We start from the raw sequence: 21919 nt of genomic DNA, 5'->3' as shown, positions 1-21919 counted from the left end.
CTGAAGCTGAAAAATATCAATTAAATACACTTATAAATAACATGCTATAGTTATTTAGAAAACTATTTTCTTGTGCTTTGCCTTCATGTACAACTAGTAGCATTAAAGGCTATTATTCCTTAACTACTTTTGTCTAAGATGTTTTATATTTTCTCTGATGGAGGGAGAAACAATATTGTAATGAGTGCCTACTACAGTAATCTAAATTATTACAAACATTTAATTTCTTAAATTTTTTTAATTACTTCATTTTTTGTATATCCTACTGAGGGGAAAAAAATATTTTATCTTTTGTTGGTATACAAAAAACTTATTCAGTTCAACTTGTCAGATTTCCTCCCTAAAGTGTGCCTAACTTCAAAGTTAGATCAGGTATTCAGGACCTTGCCCAGGGATAAAGAGTTCTCTGAAACCTCTTCATCAGTGGCAGCCCAGAAAAATAAAATATTGAAAATTCGAATTTCTTCTCAGGCCGTGCCTTAATATTAATTTATTTAACTGAGAATGGGACTAAGATTTTCAGTCTCTTACCTTACTGCTTGTAGGAAAAAAACCCTTTAATGCGTTTAAAGCTCAGAGAACTACCTTTTTTTATTCTGTATGTTTAACATTGAATCTCTATTGTACTATCAGCTGAGGTTAATTTGATCTTAATGTTTAAGTCTATTGATGAGATGAATACCTAATGAAAGCTGAATTTATAGTTTAATTTCTGCAGAAGTAGTTTTTCTCTTATTTTCTCTTAATATCGCCCATTCACAAATTTAATTTCATGTCTTCTATTGGTAGAATTTATGTAGTTAAAAATTAAAGTAGTTTAAAATAGATAGAAAACTACTGCATTTATTCAAAAGAACTATTTGAAGATGTTTTATATTCTTTTTTAATATGTGAAAGTTAGAACAGATCTGCAGATCTAGAATGATGGGATGTTAGAGAAGCTTTCCCTTTAACAATACTTCTCAAAAAATCCATTTTTTGACTTGCTGTTTTCTTATTTTTTGTGTGTGTGTTTTCTCCCCCCCCCAGGCAATTGCATTGCCTCCTATTGCTAAGTGGCCTTATCAAAATGGATTTACTCTTAACACCTGGTTTCGTATGGATCCACTAAACAATATCAATGTAGATAAGGATAAACCCTATCTCTATTGGTAAGTAACTTATAAATCTCCAATTATGGTTTGTTTTGCCTTCCTAATAACTGTTAATCTTTCTCAGTGTTTTTAGATTCTGACATGCCTTTTTTTCCCCAAATACCTGTAGATTCTAATGGCTGCTTACTGTATACAAACTCCTAAAAGGTCATCTGTCCTTTTTTGCTTTGCAATTTATAAATCCGTGGATGCAAGACGTTGTGCCTTGTAGATAAACTGTAAAATGTAACGTGGTGGTTTCTTCAGCAATTCTAAAATATATTATTTATTAGAGCTGTAAACTGAGAATGTTGCCCTATTTTCTATTTGGTATTTAAGATTCTCAGCTGATGTCAGTACTATAAAACAAATCCATTGTACTCAGAGCGCACTGTTTGCCCATTAGCTCCAGGTAATAGAAAGTAGGTCTGTGGATATAAAAATGACTTTTTATCACCTGTTACCAAAAAGAGAAGCTATATTTCCTAATAGATTAATTGCAGGAGAGACAAATACTTAGGTTTGCTCTTGTGATAAAAATAGAAATAGTTACATCATTAATAAAGCCGTCTGATACTTAGAAATTATGGTACAAAAGTAAAAATGTTTATTCTGTTGGTTAAACGAGAGAAGTTTTTTCTCTTCAGAAATTAATCGTATATCCGCTCAAGTAGAGTTGTCTTAGCTGCAGGAAAAAGCAATCAGGGAAATAAGGAACTTTCTGTTGTGGCATGACATACTGGTGTTTTCTTCAGCACTTCTTCATTCTTTTTGGATTTTCTATTTAGTATGCTTACCTTTTCTTATAGTCTTAAAAACTGTTTATCAGCTGTGCAGACAGATGAGGAGTGCATGTAAGAAGATCCATCAGGTTTTGTCAGCTCAGGAATACAGGAGTAGCACAAAGAAGGAGGTAACCAAAAGTGACATTTCTCACTTTCTGGTCATTCCAGGTAGTCTGAAGAGGAGAAGTTTTTGGTAGGCAGCTGAGGAAAGGACCAGTGGATGAGGTCTCAGGAAGGTGCTTGTACTATCAATACATGAAAATCTTATTGTGCATTTACTGGGAAAACCAAAACAATTCATATTTTTTTATGGAACAAATACCTGATTAAAAATAATTTAGGTTTATTCTGAATTTTAAAAATTAATACATTTTCTCTAAATTGCCGTCTGGGATAATGCTTTTCCATGTATCCATTTTCTGATAAGTGCTATAGTTATTTTACCAAGGAGGTTTTTTCAAGCTGTTGGCTGTAGCTGCGTTTATTAGCTGATCTATATTTTATTTATTTTTCAGTCTGTCAAAGACAATAACAAATGCAGTTATGGGATTGAACATGCATACAGGAATGTAATATGATCTTTTGTTTCTCAGCCAGAATTTATGTTTCAGAATTGGCAATTTTAGGTGGTGTATTTGGTTTGAGAATTTGTTACTGCCTCAGAACAGGAAAAGCATATTCCGAAGTTGCACAGCCCACAGTGTGTGCTGCTTTTCTTAGGGTTAGTACTGTAGGAAGACCTTCAGTCTGAGTGATGAATGTGATTCCTACTGATTCCAATATAATGCAGAAGCAGCGGTGCCATAACGTTAGAATAACTTCAGATGTTTGATTATTTCTTTTTAATGCATATTTTTTGCCGTGATGCATTTCCATTGTTTCTTATGATATGATTACAACTCTTAGTGAATTCTAAGATTTTTGAGTATGCTTTTTAGTGTATTTTTTGCACCTAAATAGTTTAAAATCCTCCATGTGTTAAGCTTTCCTGAATATTTATGGATACTTCATATTGGTCTGTCAGAGGGAATTTACTTTTTTTTCCATTTTTAAGTATATTGATTTAGACCTTTTCTCCAGAAACGTGGCCTGTATTCACTTTGTTGCAAAGAAGTGATATAGCTTAGAATAATCGCCACATATACTCAGACATATGTCTTTAAACAGATTTTTCTTTGATTAGAGTGTTTGTTTTTAAACATGTCAATGAATAAACACCACAAAGCTGCCCTTTGAGTTATGAAAGAAACCTGAATTTCTTCCTTCAAAAGAATTCTAGATGTCACCTTAATGTTATACTCCAAAGAATATTTTTTTAACATACTTCTTATTAGCTACAACCATAACATTTCCATGTTTACTTAAAAAATGTCCACTGACAGTATGATTTATGTGTCGTAAGTAACTTAATACAATATCTATTTATTAGATTGGTTAGAATAAAGAGTCTAGCAGAGTAAGAAAATATATTTTTTTTCTAGGAGTTTCTCTTTCCCTGTGGTTGATGTGTGCTTTCCTTTGCTTTCATGGGTTTTATGTTTTCATAAAACAGAACATACCAAAGTAATGCCTTCTATATTTTGTTGTTGCAGTTTGGAAAACTGGGGAGAAAGTGTAGCCCCAAAACATATGGAGTTTCAGCTCTCTTATTGTAGCACATAAAGGATAACCTCTCTAGTAAGCATAAGTATTTTGCTGTATGCACAGACTCTTCAAATAATCTTTGGGCATATCCATGCTGAATAGATGACTCATTATCACACACACACACTTGCATGCACAAATCTTTAATTATAGTTCAGTTTTTCACTTTCTTACGTTACCTGTTGTTATGGAATATATGTAAAAGGATAGTATTTATCAAGAGTGGGAAATAAAAATTCTGTGACTAACAAGGTGGAACTTTGCAAGTGCTTCATATGAGCCACGGAAAGAAGTCAGTCATGTAGACAAAATGCCAAAACTGTGTCTGTATAAATGTAATGTGTATGTAATACATGTAAGAGAAACTGAATATGCCAGCCTCAGAATGAAATTAGAAACAATGCAAATACTTGGCATTTTTAATACAGTGGCTTACACCAAACCATAAGTAATGTCTAAAACCAGAGTCCTCCTCGGATGTCAGCCACTGAAGAAAGAGACTGACCCCTTTGATCCCTCAGCTTTTATACTAAGCATGATGCAGATGGGGTGGAATACCCTGTTGGTCAGTTTTGGGTCACCTGTCCTGTCCGCTTCTCCCTGCTCGTGCCACCCCTCTACACTTTTCCACTTGCAACCCTCTGACGGGGCATATAACAAAGTTGGCTGCCCCTGGGTGTTATAGCAATGAGTATAAGCAGGAGCCCCTCTGCATACCATGCCTGGGCATTCACCATAAACATCAGACGTTATCTGCTAGAAGCAGACACTGTCTGAAAAATGTGCTGTTAATTTCAGAAGATGCAGTTAGTTAGAAGAGGCTTAACTGAAAAGTGAAATTACTGAAAAGAAAATTGGTTCTGTTTTACCTCAGACCAGGACAGCTGGAAATGGTTTTCCTAATGCAGCCCAGCATACCATTGGCTGCCTTTGCCACAAGGGCAAATTACTGGCTCATGGTCAACTTACTGTCCATCCAGACCACCAAATCCCTTTCTCCAAAGCCCATTCCCAGCTGGTCAGTATGCAGCATATACTGGTGCTTGGGGCAGTTCCTCCTCAGGGACAGGGCTTTGCACTTCCCTTTGTTGATCACAGAATCATGGAATCACGGAGTTTTCAGAGTTGGAAGGGACCTCTAGAGATCATCTAGTCCAACTCCCCTGCCAAAGCAGGATTGCCCAGAGCACATTACTCAGGACTGCATCCAGGAGGGACTTGAAAATCTCCAGAGAAGGGGACTCCACAACCTCCCTGGGCAGCCTGTGCCAGTGCTCTGTCACCCTCACTGTAAAGAAGTTTTTCCGTGGATTTGAACGGAACTTCCTGTGTTCTAACTTGTGCCCATTACCCCTCGTCCTCTCACTGTGAACCATTGAAAAGAGCCTGGCTCCATTCTCCTTCAACCCACCCTTTAGAGACTTGTACGCCATAATAAGGTCTCCCCTCAGCCTTCTCTTCTCCAGGCTAAAGAGTCCCAGCTCTCTCAGCCTTTCTTCAGGAGATACTTGTAGGCCTGTTTCTCCAACCTGCTATGGTCTCTCTGAATGACTGCATGCTTGTCTGGTGTATCTGCCACTCCTGTCATCTGTAAGTTTGCTGAAGGTGCACTCTGTCTCACCATTCAGGTTATTAATGAAGAAGCTGAACAGGATTGGACCCGGTATTGACCCCTGGGGTACTCCTATAGTAATTGGACTCATGCCACTGATGACAATGTTTTTAGTCCAGCAGTTCAGTTAGTTTTCAGACCGCCTCACAGTCCACTTATGTAGCTCGTTCTTCGTTAATTTGTCATTGAGGTTATTACGGCATTGAAACGTCTTGCTAGAAAGTCAGGATAAACATCCACAGCTTTCCTCTCCATCCTCCAAGCCAGTGATCTCATTGTAGAAGGCTATTGGTTGGATCGAGGATAGTTTCCAAGTTGTAAATTCATGCTGACTGTTCCTGATCACCTTCTTAGGTATGATCCAGGCTTTAAGTGAGTGCAGAAAGAAGCAGCCAGAGGCCTTTTGTGTGGGAGAGAGCCGTTACATCAGCTTGACTGTGATGTGAAAACTAATGTTTAAAAATGGAGAAGAGAAGCAAAGAAATGCTTTCACATTTGCTAGACGTGAGGGAAAACCGCTACTGGTCTGTAATTAGCTAAGTGCTAGGTGCTGCTTCAAGAACTGTAAGCCAAATTGGTTTTGTTGTTTGCTTTTTATTTTTTTAATTAATTTTAATTATCTGAGGATGATGTTGGGCAGCTGCTAAGTGACAGTCTATTAATAGTTGTGTATTGGAACAGTATTGTAGCTTTCTTGCCAATTGAAAAACGAGTGTGACAATCCTGGAAGAAAATTAGAAGTCTTTGACATTTGCATGGATGATAAATAACAACAAGGAGAAAGCTTTGTTGCAGAGCAGTCAAGTTCAAATGGTAACGTTCAGAATTCTGTAGTGCAAATTTTACTATAAGCAAATCCATGTCATTTACCTAGCAGTGAATAATTGGTGCCATACTTACAGAATTAGTAGTTATGTATTGGAAAGTAGTAATTATGGAAAGATATTGAGGGTTTTTGTTGGTAACCAACTGACCGTAAACTGTGTTTTCGTTGCTCTAGCTGAAAGAGTTGATGTGGTCTTTTCAAGGATAGTCTGAACAAACAGAGAAGAGAGTAAAGGTGATGTGATCACTTCCTTAAATCTTGGCAAAAGCATTACTGGAATACCATTTACAGTTCAAAATTGCTACTTCTTTTAAGAGACCATGGGAAAAAATGGTACTGTTCGAAGAACACTGGAGTGAATTGTGCTCTGAAAAGCACATTTTATAATGAAACCTTCCAAGAAAAAAAAAAAAAGATGAAATTAAGGATGCTCTTGACTTCTGTTTTCAGAATTTATGCAAAATCTGATTGTGATGTATTGTTTAATTTGAGATCCAGTAGGTAGGCAGCAAAACAGGAAAATTCAAACTTTTAGACACACAATACTGTGGTCACTTTAACTATCACAATTATAATAAGACACAGTATAATAGTTTAATAGTTTAATTAATTTAATTTAATTAATTTAATTAATTTAATTAATTAATAGTTTAATCTCAGTTTAATAGATCATTGGAGATGTTTCCTCAAAAATGAGGTGTAGATTCTTTGTCATAAAGACAGTGCAAATTTAGGAATTTAGGGCTAACCTTAAGCACGCTCAACTTGGAAGTCTCTATCCTCTAAATCTTTATACTTGTTTCTGCTAAAAAAGGAGGTGGAGTGACATTACTTCTAAGTAAATCAATCCAGATATTAAGATTGTGTTTTCTGGTGGGGTTTTGTGTGTTGTTAGTGTTTTTTGTTGGGTTGGTTGGTTGGTTTGGTTTGGGTTTTTTTTAAGAGATGCTTTCTTTCAGATTGTGTATCGGGCTCTGTAAAGGTATTAGAGAGTGAACTGATGATGGATTGTTGTAATTGTTGCTTTTTGTCCTTAAAATGTCCAAGTGCTTCCACAACCATTTAATGGAAGAATGGCTAAAACTTCTAAAAGAGCATCCTAAATTTTATTTTTACTCATGTAGAGAGAAGGAAACTCATGTAGAGACAAGGAAAAAACAAACAAACCCAAAAACCACAAAGCAAGCCATCTAGACTTTTCAGTCTTTCTCTAAAGCTAATAATGATAGATATAATGCAGAACAGTTGCAAAAGCACATAATGGAATTCCAAAGTCAGTGGAAAGAAGCCTTTTTTTTTTTTTCTTTCTTCAGGCAAGAATGAATTCATATCTTGTCAATCTCAGTAGTATGATCATATGTTAAATGGCTCGTAAAATCCTAAGCTAAAGAATCACTAAACAGTTTCACCAGTGAATGGAAGAATGCTTACCTGCTATTGAAGTGTAATAACATCCGGTAGCTACTTCGAGAAACTGGCTGAGAAGAAACATAACTATAAGGGTTTTATGAACGATCTGTAGTCAAATTGTATACCAGCTGCTATGGGAGGTAGTTTAAGGCTCATAAAACCATATGGGTGTTGACAGTACTGCTCTTGTTGTCTCTGTGCATTTCATCTGTGGATGTGGCAAGTTCTGCATGTGTAGGTAATTGGTTAGAGAATTTCTGAGCAGTATCCTAGAGACCAGTCCTAGCCTACTTTACCTTTGGCAAGAAATAAAATGTGAAGATTAACATAATCTGTATATTTTAATGTTGAGGTAAAGAGAGAACATATTTGAGTTTTCAGTTTATCAGCTTACTGTTGCATTAGAATGCTAATTCATTAGGGGAAAAAAAGTAAAGTCTTGGCTAAGCTTCATGTTTATAAAACCATTCATTCTATTCCAAGATGAAGAGTCCTGATAAGAAATGAGCTATTTCTTCATTATTTCATTGCTTTCTTGTCTTCATAGGCTGAACTCCAGGAAATTACACATGTAAGGACAATTCCGTGCTTAAAATTTCAGGAACGGCAAAATCAGCCCAGTAACTGGGGGGTGGTAGGAAAGGGACATTTCTTCAAGAGCCATTCTTTTTTTTTATTTATTTTTATTTTTTTTAACAGAGTATTCTCAGTATATAACAAAATGCTTACTAGCTCCTGTTCAAAGTAGTAGGATGCATTTTACACAAATTTAATGATGTTTTATCAGGTAAAAGTGTGATGGTATTCACAATGATTGGCTGTTGGTAATAAATAATACTACACCACATGTCAGAAGATCGTCAATCTGTGTATTTTTTTCAATATCCTTCAGAATAAGATTCTGTTAGCCAAAATCATTTTAGCTTGTAGAGATTCCTTTTGTTGCTGAGCAACAAATCTGGCATTGTGAGAGATGCAACTACCTGGTGGAAAGTTCTCTGAACGGCATAAAACACCAAGGACCTAAATCAAAGCCTCAGACTAGCCCACAACACATTCAGTTGTTCTTATTCTAAAAGCTGTACTTTAAGGTTTTTATCCTTCATGTTATTGTACAAAATTCAGTACTGTAGTTGTGCAGGTTATTTGTGTGTATAGGTAATGCAGGTTATGTGTGTATATGAGTAACGTTCTCCCATGAGGCTGTTCACTGCTCCTTTTGTTGTGGGGTATAGCTGCCTATGGGATCATTGTGGAAGCCAAATCATCAGAATGATCCATGTTAAAAATAGTCTTCAAAAGACATAGGAGAATGGCAGTGTTATAAATTGTCTTCACTGTTTCACTGTTGATGGACAATATACCATTTTTCTCTTCATTCTTAGATTATGTGTTAGGTTTATTTAGAGAGGATTTTTTAGGTTTAAGAGAGTGCCCTTTTTTTGCAAGGAGGGTTGTGTGGAAGCCTGTACAAAGGGGCTGTGACAGGGAATAATGCTCCTTTCCAGCACAGCAGCTTGAGGGGAGAGAGAATCGTGTACGACGTATAAAGGCAAATAGAAGAATGAGGAAACCACAGCCTGAATTTGAGAAAGTAAAGCTTCTGAAGCACCGTAACAGGTTGCTAAAGGGAAAAAGCAAACCAAGCCATGCCTCAAGGCCAAGAGAACGACCTTGATGACCAGAGATGATGAAGCATAGTATTCTGCAACTCATAAGATGACTGAAATCACGACTGGAAGTAAGGACATCTGTGCAAGGTCCCCCTGAGTTGAAGAAGAGTCATCTATAGATGTTATTACTCCTGATCTGTTTAGCCTGATCGCTCTTTTTCGCATTCAATAGAAGTATTCTAATTAATTATAACAAAAGTGGCTTTCTAGAATTTGAGAATTTGAACGTCACTTTTTGACCTGCTTTAAAAATTCCCTCATAGGAGAAGAACATCTAAGCTCTGTCCACCTCAGGGTCTAGTCACACCACCTGTCTTGTCAGATGTTTCTGTTTTTCAGAAGGTCAGTTTATCAGCTATGTTTTTGACAGTAAGGAAAGAGGAAGATCTGATTCTCTCCTTCATTAATGTACACGTACAGATTTCACTGTAAGTTTCTGAAGATGGAATTAGGTCTACAACTATGCATTTTTTCTGCACATTAAAATCAAGATTGTATTTATACAGCGGGGTAGATGAAAGATATAGAATTTCAGCAGCTAGTAAGTAAGATGAAATCTGGACTTAGCATTTGCATGTGCCTTTCACCTCTTAATGTTAGTATGAAAAACCTAGTAAAAAGTGTTTGAAAACGTTACAACAATGAAACCATATAAAACATCATTATTGTAAAACTATGAAATTATTTTATGTCACCTACATTAAGGAAATGAGAAAGTGTTAATTGGTGGGCTACAGGAGTATATACAAATGTTCAGAATTAGTCATGTCCTTTTTTCTTACACTTGAAAAGTTTCATTTCAGAATTTATAGATGATGTTTACCCCTTAGACCTTGCATTTCAGGCATTGGTTGTTTTTATAACCTGATTGGTAGTGAGTTTAAAAAGAAATATACTAAAAGCTGTATAAAGTGTGCTCCATATTAATGATAGCAGACTTCTCTTTATTGTACTTAGCTTTTCAGAAGGGAATAAGTGACGTAGCTGTAGATATGGACTTACCTTTTTAAAAATGCTCTGTGTAATGTCATTCATGAATTTCTACCAGCTGCCCTTGCAAAATGTCTTTTAAGAAGTTCAGAATTTCTCTTTACAATTCTTCCATTTTCAAATACAAGTAGAGAAAGGTATGAGCTTTCTGCGTTATCTATCTTTATGATATTTGTCACAGGAAAGCTGGAAACTAAACTTTGTTGAAATTGCAGTCCTTTATCAATTTGACAAATGAAAATAAATCCACAACTCAGATGGTTAAAGCTTCATAGATCGTTAGCCTAACTAAATCATAAGTCTTGAAAAAGAACTAAGTCCTGTGCGTAGTAATTACCTTGAATTCAAACTGGTTTGTCATATCGGCTGCGTTGTTCTCTCAACCCCATAAAATTCCAAGGCATCTCACATTTGTTCTGTAATTGATTTTTTCTTTACAACTTAAATCAGGTCTGTTATTTTAAATGATGATGATGATGAAATAGGAAACTGAGGGAAAAACCTGACAGATACAATATTTACCATCTTGGATTTTTGTAAAGAAAAAAAACAAACAGATTTTTAGAACGTAGCCTGGAGTCAAGTTAGTGATGAAGGTTAGTAGCTCTCCCCAAAGAAATGGTGATATAAAGATATAAAGGACATTAAGTTCACCGTTCCAGATACTAATTTCTTTTTTGTCATGGCAATTTAAAGTAGTATTTGGACCTTGTTTTATTATACAGTCATTCCCCTTTTTACAATTACATTAATAATTCTTTCTTTTCAGTTTCCGCACTAGCAAAGGTGTTGGATATTCTGCTCATTTTGTTGGCAACTGCTTAATAGTTACATCATTGAAGTCAAAAGGCAAAGGTTTCCAGCACTGTGTGAAGTATGACTTTCAGCCACGAAAGGTAAGCAAAGTGGTATTCACAATAAAGAATAACATTGAAAATTTGACAAAGTGCTTCTGGGCAGAAGTGCTAAAACCTCTTTAGTGCCATAGCGTTACTAATAATCTATAATTTCTTATAAATATGTAGCTTCTCTGATGGTCTTGTAAAGTTTTATGTCAGTTACAGATAAGAATCCATTCAAGAAAAATGTAATAATTTATAAAGTCACTTTTTTTTTTATAAAAATCAATTTGTTTTTAAAAATGCTGCTTAATTAGCTTCAGATAGAGAAGAATTTTCAGTATTTGTAAAATGTTTGTATGTTCTTTTTAAAAGGTCATCATTCTATTTCTCAGCATTCTGTACTTGATAACTTTCGTACCAACACCTGGAACAATTTTGCTGGCAATGCTAGAGTTTCCTTATCTGTTACTGGGAGATAGAACGCTCTGAACTTTCTTCTATGCCGGCAGTGTTTTGGGATTTCTCATATTTTATCGTAAAACTAGATTATTTCTGTAGATCGTATTAGTGTTCATTTCTACTGTATGCCTAGTAGTCCTAGGAGAACAATGATTCTGCTGGCTTCAGTATTTCAGTTAGTTGACTGAAGCGTTGACTTTCCTGTACAGTGAGCATTATGTGTTTGTCATTGATAACAGCCTTGAATATATTTTGCTGTGAAGCTCATTTCTTTTTTTTATGGCCTCAGAATTTGTATATTGAATTTCAGTGCTTTTTTTTGTTTTGAGAAACCAGTCTTTTAGGGAGGGAATGCCATTGTTCACTCATCAGCTTTATGTTCTACTATTTTTCTTGGTATGCATTTGTGATTCAAAATCTCTGATTCTAATTCTGTCATGTAGCTTTTTTTTTTTTTTTTAAACATAGTAATGTCCATTTCTAGCATACTACTCAGGGATTTATAAAGCCTTATAACACATATCTGCAGAGTGTATTGAAATGAATCAATTCTGTTTTGCAAATTTTCTTTAATTTTATAGCCAGAAAAAGAGTTTTGGTAGCAGTGCAGTTGTTTTTTTTAAGTAGCATGTCTGATGCTACTGATAAATGCTCAACCTAGGAACAAATGATATTGTTAAATTTCGGATTATGTTGTTGATAAACAAGCTTTTGGGACCTAGCTGATAATTTCTTTACTTGTTGATGAAGAAGCAGTCTTTCGTATTTAAGCAAGATACTTTTTTGATAATTTTTGTTATGAATGACTAGTTTCTTTCATGCCATCCCTGGAAAATTTTAGCTCTTGCTATTCTAATTAAAATAGTTAATTCTGAAATACTAGCGCATGTATACCTCATTATATGAATATCAGTTTCAAATCATAATCTACTGAAGTATGTCCAAATATAACTTCCATGCTAGTTTTATAATTCTCAAAGATCGTGCTTCGTACACTTTGGGTCACATGTCAGATTTAGAAAGTATTTGAAATAAATCTTCTAGAAAATGTTTGCAAGTGGTTTCATGATACATTTTTTTCAATTAATAACTTGTGTACACATGTACGTGGGAAGGTACATAACGCATAATGGAGGAAAGAAAACTTGTCAAATACAATTCCTGGCTCTAACAAGTCAAAACATATCCTGTTTAACATGTAGATTCATTTTTTTCACGTTATTTAGGTATTACATTGGTTCCACTGTGCAAGCGTTGAACGTATTGATACGCATTCAAAAAATGTATGCCCATTTACAAAGCAGCTTACTGTCCAAATGCTGACTCGAGAAGTGTGATTTTTGTCATCAGATATACTATTTTCTAGCCTTTTGCTTCCAGACATACACATTTCAGCGATAGCTTTTGCCAGAAACATCGTCCTTAATAAAATTTCTGAATAATTTTTTTTTTTAAATTTTTGTTGAATGACAGTAAAATTATGTATTTAAGCCACCTGGTCAAAAGTTTTATGTAGGCAGATCAGAAAGATACTATATTCATGTGAAGCTCTTCCCACTAACTATGTCATATGACGTCATTGACAGAATAATATGTAATCTTAATTTAAAACTTTAAGATGTGTTAAGTGGTAAAATTAGGTTTTGATTAGTGTAGCTTAGCAACATTAGGAAAGCAAGCATTTATAAAAATACATGGAGAAATTTGGTCATGTTATCCCCAAAAAGAAAATGTGGACGTAGTATAATAGACTGACCTCTCAACAGAGCTAAACTAGTTTTGGCAGTGTTGCTTTTAATATGTCTATACTGCTTTTTGGGACTCCAAAGTGAAACTTATGTGTATTAGTAACCCCCAGTAATTTTCACTCCCTTGACTTCCAGCCTCACCATCAATCCTTGTATAAGTATGAACAGGAAAGCACTATAGTCATGATAGAATCATAGAATGGTTTAGGTTGGAAAGGACCTTGAAGATCATCGAGTTCCAACCCCCCTGCCATAGGCAGGGACACCTCCCACTAGACCAGGTTGCCCAAGGCCACGTCCAGCCTGGCCTTGAACACCTCCAGGGATGGGGCATCCACAACTTCTCTGGGCAACCTGTTCCAGTGCCTCACCACCCTCAGAGTGAAAAATTTCTTCCTAATGTTCAATCTAAACCTGCCCTCTTCCAGTCCCCCTCGTCCTATCACTCCACGCTCGAGTAAAAAGTCCTTCCCCAGCTCTCCTGTAGGCCCCCTTTAAGTACTGGAAGGCCGCAATAAGATCTCCCCGGAGTCTTCTCTTGTTCTGGCTGAACAAAGTTGAGAGCAAACAGCTTTATTTTGGGTGTTTCTAATCCTGAACACCTTTACTAATTGTAGTATAGACTGAAATAAGTTCCCCATTTTGGAAATACTTAGTGTGCGATGCCTCATCTCTTTGATTGTACTGTGCTATGGAGTGGGAATATGACATGCTCAGCAGTGAGTGATAAAGCTTGAAAGATTTCAGCCCTATAAAAAATGGACAGGCTGTTATCTGAAGTGTGTTTGAGTATGACGTAAGGAAGCTCTTGTTATAGCAGAGAGGCATGGTCGTGGTGCATTTTTCAGCAAGTGTCTAGGGGAGGAGACTGTAGGATGAAGTTAAAAATTGTATTACTGAATTTGAATTTTATTTTTTTTTTAAAGGGACTTTTTCAAGTAAAATTGTGTGAGAGATTATGCAACTTGGTTTGGTTCGGTTCATTGTGTAGTAGTAAAGTCCTCAAAACCATGTCCTCAGATACAGAACAGGAGAGGAGAAATCAGCAAAATGCCTGTACGACATCAGCAAAGAACAGTCACATAAATGAGATATAGATAATAGGAATACATATAACTTTCTATGATGTTATAACTGGTTGGCTGGATGAGGGGAGAGTCGTAGATGTCATCTTCCTTGACTTTAGCAAGGCTTTTGACACTGTCTCCCATAACATCCTCATTAGGAAGCTGAGGAAGTATGGGCTAGATGAAGTGACAGCGAGGTGGATTGAGAGTTGGCTGCGGGACAGAACTCAGAGGGTTGTGATCAGCGGCACAGAGTCTAGTTGGAGGCCTGTAACCAGTGGTGTCCTCCAGGGGTCAATACTTGGTCCAATTTTGTTTAATATATTCATTAATGACCTGGATGAGGGGACAGAGTGTATCCTCAGCAAGTTTGCTGATGATACCAAACTGGGTGGGGTGGCTGACACCCCAGAGGGCCGTGCTGCCATCCAGCGTGACCTGGACAGACTGGAGAGCTGGGCAGAGAAGAACCTAACGAGGTTCAACAAAAGCAAGTGCAAGGTCCTGCACGTGGGGAGGAAGAATGCTAGGCACCAGTACAGGTTAGGGGCGGACCTGCTGGGAAGTAGGTCGGAGGAGAAGGATCTGGGGGTCCTGGTAGACAGTAAATTATCCATGAGCCAGCAATGTGCCCTTGTTGCCAAAAAGGCCAATGGAATCCTGGGCTGCATAGGGAAGAGTGTGGCCAGTAGGTTGAGGGAGGTCATTCTCCCCCTCTACTCTGCGCTGGTGAGTCCACAACTGGAATACTGTGTCCAGTTTTGGGCTCCCCGGTTCAAGAGGGACAGGGAAATGCTGGAGTGAGTCCAGCAAAGAGCAACTAAGATGATTAATGGATTGGAGCATCTCCCTTATGAGGAAAGGCTGAGAGAGCTGGGACTCTTTAGCCTGGAGAAGAGAAGGCTGAGGGGAGACCTTATTATGGCATACAAATATCTAAAGTGTGGGTTGAAGGAGGATGGAGCCAGGCTCTTTTCAATGGTTCCCAGTGACAGGACGAGGGGTAATGGGCACAAGTTAGAACACAGGAAGTTCCGTTCAAATCCACGGAAAAACTTCTTTACAGTGAGGGTGACAGAGCACTGGCACAGGCTGCCCAGGGAGGTTGTGGAGTGCCCTTCTCTGGAGATTTTCAAGACCCGCCTGGATGCAGTCCTGAGTAATGTGCTCTGGGCAATCCTGCTTTAGCAGGGGAGTTGGACTAGATGATCTCTAGAGGTCCCTTCCAACTCTGAAAATTCTGTGATTCTGTGATATATGCTTGATTCTACAGATCTAAAAAAAATAAAAGAGAAACTGGAATGTCTATTTTAAATGTGGTTCTTGACATAATAGTAGTATCAGAAACTTTGTTGACTTGACCATCAATGGGGACTCATTTCAAATTGTACTGACAGTTAGGAGTGACAGTGGGCCAGGTCTTGCCAATAGAGGAGTGATGCTCTGTGTTAAAGACTTAACCTAATCAGATAAATGAGTTTGTTGTAAGAATAAATAACAGAGTTTCTGTGCACTGAAAATCAGTAACCACATGGAAAAACCATAATCCGCAGATTAAATTGTTAGCCACATGATAAGGACGGTTATAGCATCTGTGATTAACCTGGGAAGATTAAAAAAAAAAAAAAAAGAGGAGGAGCACTTAGAAGATGGAGGTGTTTCATAGTGCTAGTAAAATTGCTTAAATGCAAAGATACAAAAGGCTAAGAGCAAATATACCATTAGTCAAAAAAATCCAATAGAAAGTTTGAAAGCCCCTCACAGTGTACCTGAGGACAGATAAATAGCAAAGTAGAGACCATTGTAGTTAAAAAGAAGTTATTCAGAAAGTGAAAGTTGTGTCAAAATGAAGAATACTTAGATAAGTATAAATTATAGTAAATTATATGTAAAATAATAATACAACTCAGTTGGGTTTTTTCCCAGTCCATAGGGGCAATTACATGACTAAGGCTTAATAGGAGCCCTTGAAGAATATAGTATCATAACAAAAGAGCTAAATGAATTAATTGCATCATTGTTTACTACAAGATGAGTCAATGGGGATGAGTCAGAGGAAGTGTCTCAAATTGAAATGTCAGTCGAAGGGGTATAGACATCAATGTATGTGATAGTAATTAATTGCCAGGACTGTACAGTAGGCACCTCCAAGTTCCAAAGAAATTTGAATATGAAATTTGCCAAACTTTTAATTTTGGTATATAATCTTGTTTTGTCAAACAAATTGGTGATGGATAATTATACAAATTTTAGAAAAAGGATTTGCTGGTATTTAGAATTGCATTATATCATGCCTGATTTCTTCACCATCAAAATGGGGTAGAAGCTAGAAAAATGGAAAAGAAGAATTAGAAAACACATAGATAAACATATTGGGGACAAAGTCTTGTTCCCTGCTTCTGCTGAATTATTTGGAGGATTCTTACGGTGCATACAAACAGGTTTGTGAGCCAGTTGATGCGTGCTTTGTGGGTTCCCCAAGAACTTTAGGCCTTATACTCCTCTGAAAACCTTGAAGAAATGATGCCATCATGTGATAGGAGAATTTGTATTCATTAAAATACAGAAATGGAATGAAGTGAACAAGCAAGAATCTCAGAAGGACCTTTACTTTCCTGTCGATGAGAATTGCATTATGGACTTGACTCAGTGGAATTTGTCATCCTCTATTTTAGGAACTAGCTTTGAAAACCTATATTACTCATCTTATCTAGATTGATACTAGTGACAAATATGACACAAAGAGCAAACTATTTTCTAATACTTGAATACTTCCCTGGATAAAAAGAAATTACAATTTAAAATGTAAATTTACCTAATTCAAGTGCAGGAGGCAAAAGAGCAAATTTTTTACTGGATGTTATGATAATGAGCTGGGATAGACTCTATGTGCATGCACGCCTGTGTGTGCATGTGTATTCAAGTAAAGGAAAGCTCAGTGGTTTTTGTGTAGCTTGCCTTGTGGGTCAGAGTAACAGACATAGGCAGTGCTCTGACGTAGCAGCAGTGCTGGAGGTTCAAAACAGTTGCATGGAAGAAAGGAGACTTGATCTAAAAGAAGCTGCGTGTGCATGAATGTTGGTTAACCTGGGGGAAAAAAAAAAATGATAAAAAGTAGATTATATAATTTTCTTAAAGTTTGACGTGGACACCAAAGCTCTCCCAAGATAGCATTGCCCACTTTAGTTCCTTAGAGGCTCTGTGGACAGCATTTCAACAAAAGTAATGAGCCAAATGAATGAGTCATCTGTTAAGCTTAAGCTACACAGAGGGACAGTCTTACAAACTGGTGTGTTGTCAGAAATGCTCTTAAAGCACTGTAAAAGAAAAATCACGGATAGAAGATAAATGGATAAAACTTGGGGCTTATGGTTGTGAGCTGATTTTCTGCTACAAAAATATCAGAACTGGAAATATGAGTAAATAGTTATAAAAGCTACAACTCTGAATAGTGGTTTTGCAAAGAACGCCTACTGTTGAGATGAAAGTATTTAAAATCATCATCACTTAGTGGAGATTATTGTTCAATTAACCTTTGAAGGAGAGAAGACAAAGGCGTTTTTCTTCTAAGAGATTTATGTTAGTTGGTGTGGAAGCTTTGGAAAAGAAGCGTTGATGAAAACAGGGCTCTAGTCATGCGGTTGGCGCTTCGTTTCTGATTAGCATAGTCACCAGTTAAGCTTTGAGTTGTAAATATTTTGTTGAATTCATGATGGGTGTTCCTTTCCAAAATAGAACCTGCTGACAAAATGGGAACATTTGCTTATTGAGTTGTGGGTTTGGCTTTTGATTTTTTTGGGCTGGGGGGGGAGGGAAAGGGGGTGGGGGTGGGGAGGGAGTGTCCTACAAAAATAGTTGTTCATTGTTGTTTGAAAAAAAAAAAAATTAGACTGCCACATGTGACTTCAGAAGCCAAAGCTGTAGTAGTATGTCTTTAATCTGGTATTACCCAGTAAATCTGTTTACTTGGATAGGCAGGAAGTGAGGTACTCTTATGTACTGTTGTATGATTAGTAAAGTTTTTTGCCCCTTCTATTAACTATAGGTTTTAAGGGGGGAAAAGTGAAAATATATTTTTAAAGACCTGGAAACAGATGTGGGAAAATATGTGGGAATTTTTTTTTTTTTTATTTGTAATTCTGTGCTCTGTCTGATTTCAAAATCAACATGAAAACTTTTTGCTTTTACTTTCTTTGATACAGGAAGGCAGATTGTTATATTAGTGGGCTCCATATCTACTTATCCCAGATCTGGGAGAGAGTCACCAAGTGACTTATTAAAATACTGCCCTGAGAGATGCAGAAGTTCTCTGCTTTGAAAAAAAAGAGACTTAGCTGAATGTAAAAATCACAAAAGATAATAATTGAAACAGATACCAAGAAAGAGTAGTAAATTGTAAATTACTATGTCGAATTATTTAAATATGAAATGGTGTTTCCAAGGCAGATGAGCTGACTCTTTCACATAGTCATTAAGACTGGAAAGGGACACGTTGAGACAGTCTAGTCTCACCCCCGTTCAAAGAAGGGGGCGCCTGGATCAGGTTGCTCTGGATGTCATCCAGTCAGGAGACTCCACAGCAGTTTCTCTGAGCAACCTGTGCCAGTGTTTGACCGTCCTCACTGCTTGCTACCGCCCTTTCTACAGATGTTTAAATGGAGTTTCCTGTATTTCAGTTCGTGTCCATCGCCTCTTGTCCTGTCACTGGATACTAGTGAGAAGTCTCTGGCTCCATCTTCTTTATCCCCTGCCCATCAAGTATTTATACATAGATATAAAAGATGCCCCTGAGCCTCCTCTTCTTCAGAGTAGACAGACCCATATCTCAGCCTCTCCTCATGCGTCAGAGGCTTCAATCACTTAACCATCTCTGTGGCCCTATCTGCACTTTCACCAGCATGTCTGGTTTTGTCTGCTTTTTATATATTTTGAAATAATACAGGCACGCATTCTAGTTAAGTATGAGTTGATTTACAGATCTTGAAAATTAAATTAAAATTAAATCCTAGTCTTAGATGAGTTTAAAGGTTTGGTTTTAAAAGAAACTTAAGGTTTTCTTCTTGAACTTACTCATTGTGGACTGTATGATTCCTCTTGAACAGATTATTTGAAAGATCACCATGGTTGTACTTGGAAGCATTTTATCATGATGCTTTCTCTGTTTGATTATGTAATGCATTTTTAATGATACGACAGTTGTTGAAAAATTGGTGGAATGGTAAAGAATAGAGAAAACAATCAGGATAACATCTTAAACTGGGCTGTAAAATTTGCTGTTGTGAATTTTTTCCTTTTATTTAATAATTTCTGACAGAGCTATGATGAAAAGGCAGAGATATGTGATATGAATTTATTAAGGTAAGTGCACATAGAACTCGATTTCGCATTAAAACTCAGTTGTGTTTTGTGCTTTTAAATTAAATTACACTTTCAGGAATGGAAGTGTATTCAACTTTTTAATTGTATGTATGCGTTTTGGGCTCGAATCCCATAAAGGGATGCAAGTAGAAACATCATTACGTTTAGGCACGGTTCTGCTGACTGGACTTGAAGTTCCACTGGCGACTTTTAATTTTATGAGTTTGCAAGGATTCATTTGTTTGTATGACTTTACGAGACTGGTCACTTATTTTTAATGACATTCATTAACTTTATGTTTTATAGCACAAAAACTGCCATTGTATACTGATTTTCCATGTCTTTCCAGTGGTACATGATAAGCATTGTACACATCTATAATCGATGGAGAAACAGTGAAATACGATGTTACGTGAATGGTCAGCTGGTATCCTATGGAGACATGGCCTGGCATGTTAACACAAATGATGTAAGATTTTGTTTTTTTCCTTTCTCACATCTTTTCATTTTAAAGTAAATTGAAGAGGGGGAAAAAAAGTACTATATTTGTTTTCTGTAGATCTTTGCAGTTTTTTTTCTCTCTTTAACTTTCTTTTTACTCTATCTTCCTTAGTTATATACTTAATAAAATGTGATATTATTGGTTTTATATATTAATACTTTTAGAATATTGGGGATTTTTTTGGCTGTATTTTGCATAGCTGTTTTAATAAAATTTTCAGAGGTTTTGTTTGGAGAGACTGTTATAGCTAATATTTTTAATGCATGATACTGTAGAGAGAACACTGATAACAGTGGATTAATTATTAGCTTTTGCAATAGGAAAATATAGTAGATTTACAGAGTTTACAGATTCAGCTTGAGAAAAGTCCTTAAGAAAAACTGATTCATTCTGCCAAATGAGTACGTATACTGCCAAAGTATACAAAATACTCATTTTTGTATCACGCTAAATTCTGTGTTGGATTCAAGAGGAGATATTTGTTAATGGTTAAAAGATTTCTATGCTTTTTATGTTCTTGAACATGAAATTTTAAGTAGGTTTTTTAATTGGATAGGTCTGTGTAGCCTGAACTATCATCAGAATCGTATTGTTTTAAGCACTGTATAAGTATAGTAAGAGATCATTCCTTCAATGCAGAGTTTACAGTTTTAAACCGACAAGATAAATAGACAAAAAGTAAAAGCTAGAACAGAAGCATGGAGAAATGTCAAGAGATTTATAATATTAAGCAAAGACTGAAGTCTTACATCTGTCTCCCAGTAACATATATTTTGCCTTTCATGATTTGACTTGGCAATAGTTAATAGACAGTTGAACAGTATTAAAAAAGCTGTGCTGATTATTAAAGTATTAATATTTAATTAATATTGTTAGCAAGTACAAATTAATTGCTCCAAAATTTCATCCCTGAAATACTGAGCAATTTTCTTGGGTAGTAAATGTTTACAGATAGATGTCCTCCTTTCTTGGCCATCCAAACCAGTTGAAAGAGATTGAGACACGTACAGTTGCAGAGCATCAGGCAGCTCAGAGCAAAGACACCACAATCTTGCATCTGCTTGCCCCTCAGGCAGAAACCAGTCGTTTTTTACCTGGAGAAGGTTGCATGTATACCTGTAAATACATCTGTATCTGTTAATTGGACTGAGTTCAAATTAGCAGTATACTCTTACAGGAAATGCATCCATTTTTATATTTTTCATATTTAAATTCTTTTAATGAAATCTATGTAAATATCAAAAATTTCTTTTTGTGCTTTCTTTTCGTGCCATCTTCTTTGGAAGGTTTGAGAGTCTACACCTAATGATGCAGAAAATAGGCACTCTTTCTGGCCCAAAGTTTTGGATGGGGAAGGCTAATAAAATTATTCTCTTGTGCTTTGCCTTCAGCTAAAGCTGTGCTGGACTTTCAGAGGTGCTTGGTTCATCAGCTTGCTATGCTTTTGTTATTCCTTATTTATAATATAATTCTCAGTTGTTTCTGACTGCCTGTATAGGATAAGGAAGCTCTTTTGTGCTTAAGGAAATTAACTGTCTTTTGTTAAATTCTAGAGGCAAAGTCGGATTTGAAAGGGATTGTTTAAATATTACACGTTAATTAAACTAGGAGGACTCTGTTTGCCAAAGCTTCTGATCATCGTTCTTTGTTTTCTTGGTTGCATTTCTACTTGCAAGAAAAGGCAAGCCTTTCAGTTCTTGCAGAACGTGGTTTCTCCTTGGTAATAAAAACATTCCTGTGATAGGTGAGAATGTGATGATTGAAAAGCCAGCTGAGGTCTCAGAGGATCTGGGCTGAGTTTCTAGTTATATGGTGTGGGGTTCTGTAGTCATTAATCATAAATGCTCTTAGCAGGAAGAGCTGCTCCTTC

At 36.4% G+C, this 21919-nt stretch overlaps 1 protein-coding gene across 4 annotated transcripts in view; it reads left to right on the top strand.

The window, feature by feature from the left end:
* Window positions 1-21919, top strand: part of NBEA (neurobeachin) — a gene marked incomplete at its 5' end in the record, with an annotated part of 525299 nt that overhangs the window by 104051 nt on the left and 399329 nt on the right. For all 4 annotated transcript variants that reach the window (XM_082492157.1, XM_082492158.1, XM_082492156.1 and 1 more), the window contains 3 exons: window positions 1030-1151; window positions 10843-10969; window positions 19897-20016. In XM_082492157.1, coding sequence (XP_082348283.1) covers window positions 1030-1151; window positions 10843-10969; window positions 19897-20016 — 369 coding nt within the window. The remainder of the gene's footprint in view (window positions 1-1029; window positions 1152-10842; window positions 10970-19896; window positions 20017-21919) is intronic.

This window comes from Vanellus vanellus, assembly GCF_965231255.1.
Source record: "Vanellus vanellus genome assembly, chromosome: 1".
Taxonomy (NCBI): domain Eukaryota; kingdom Metazoa; phylum Chordata; class Aves; order Charadriiformes; family Charadriidae; genus Vanellus; species Vanellus vanellus.
The sequence above is the reverse complement of the archived record's forward strand: the minus strand, read 5'-3'. Positions and strand labels throughout refer to the sequence as shown.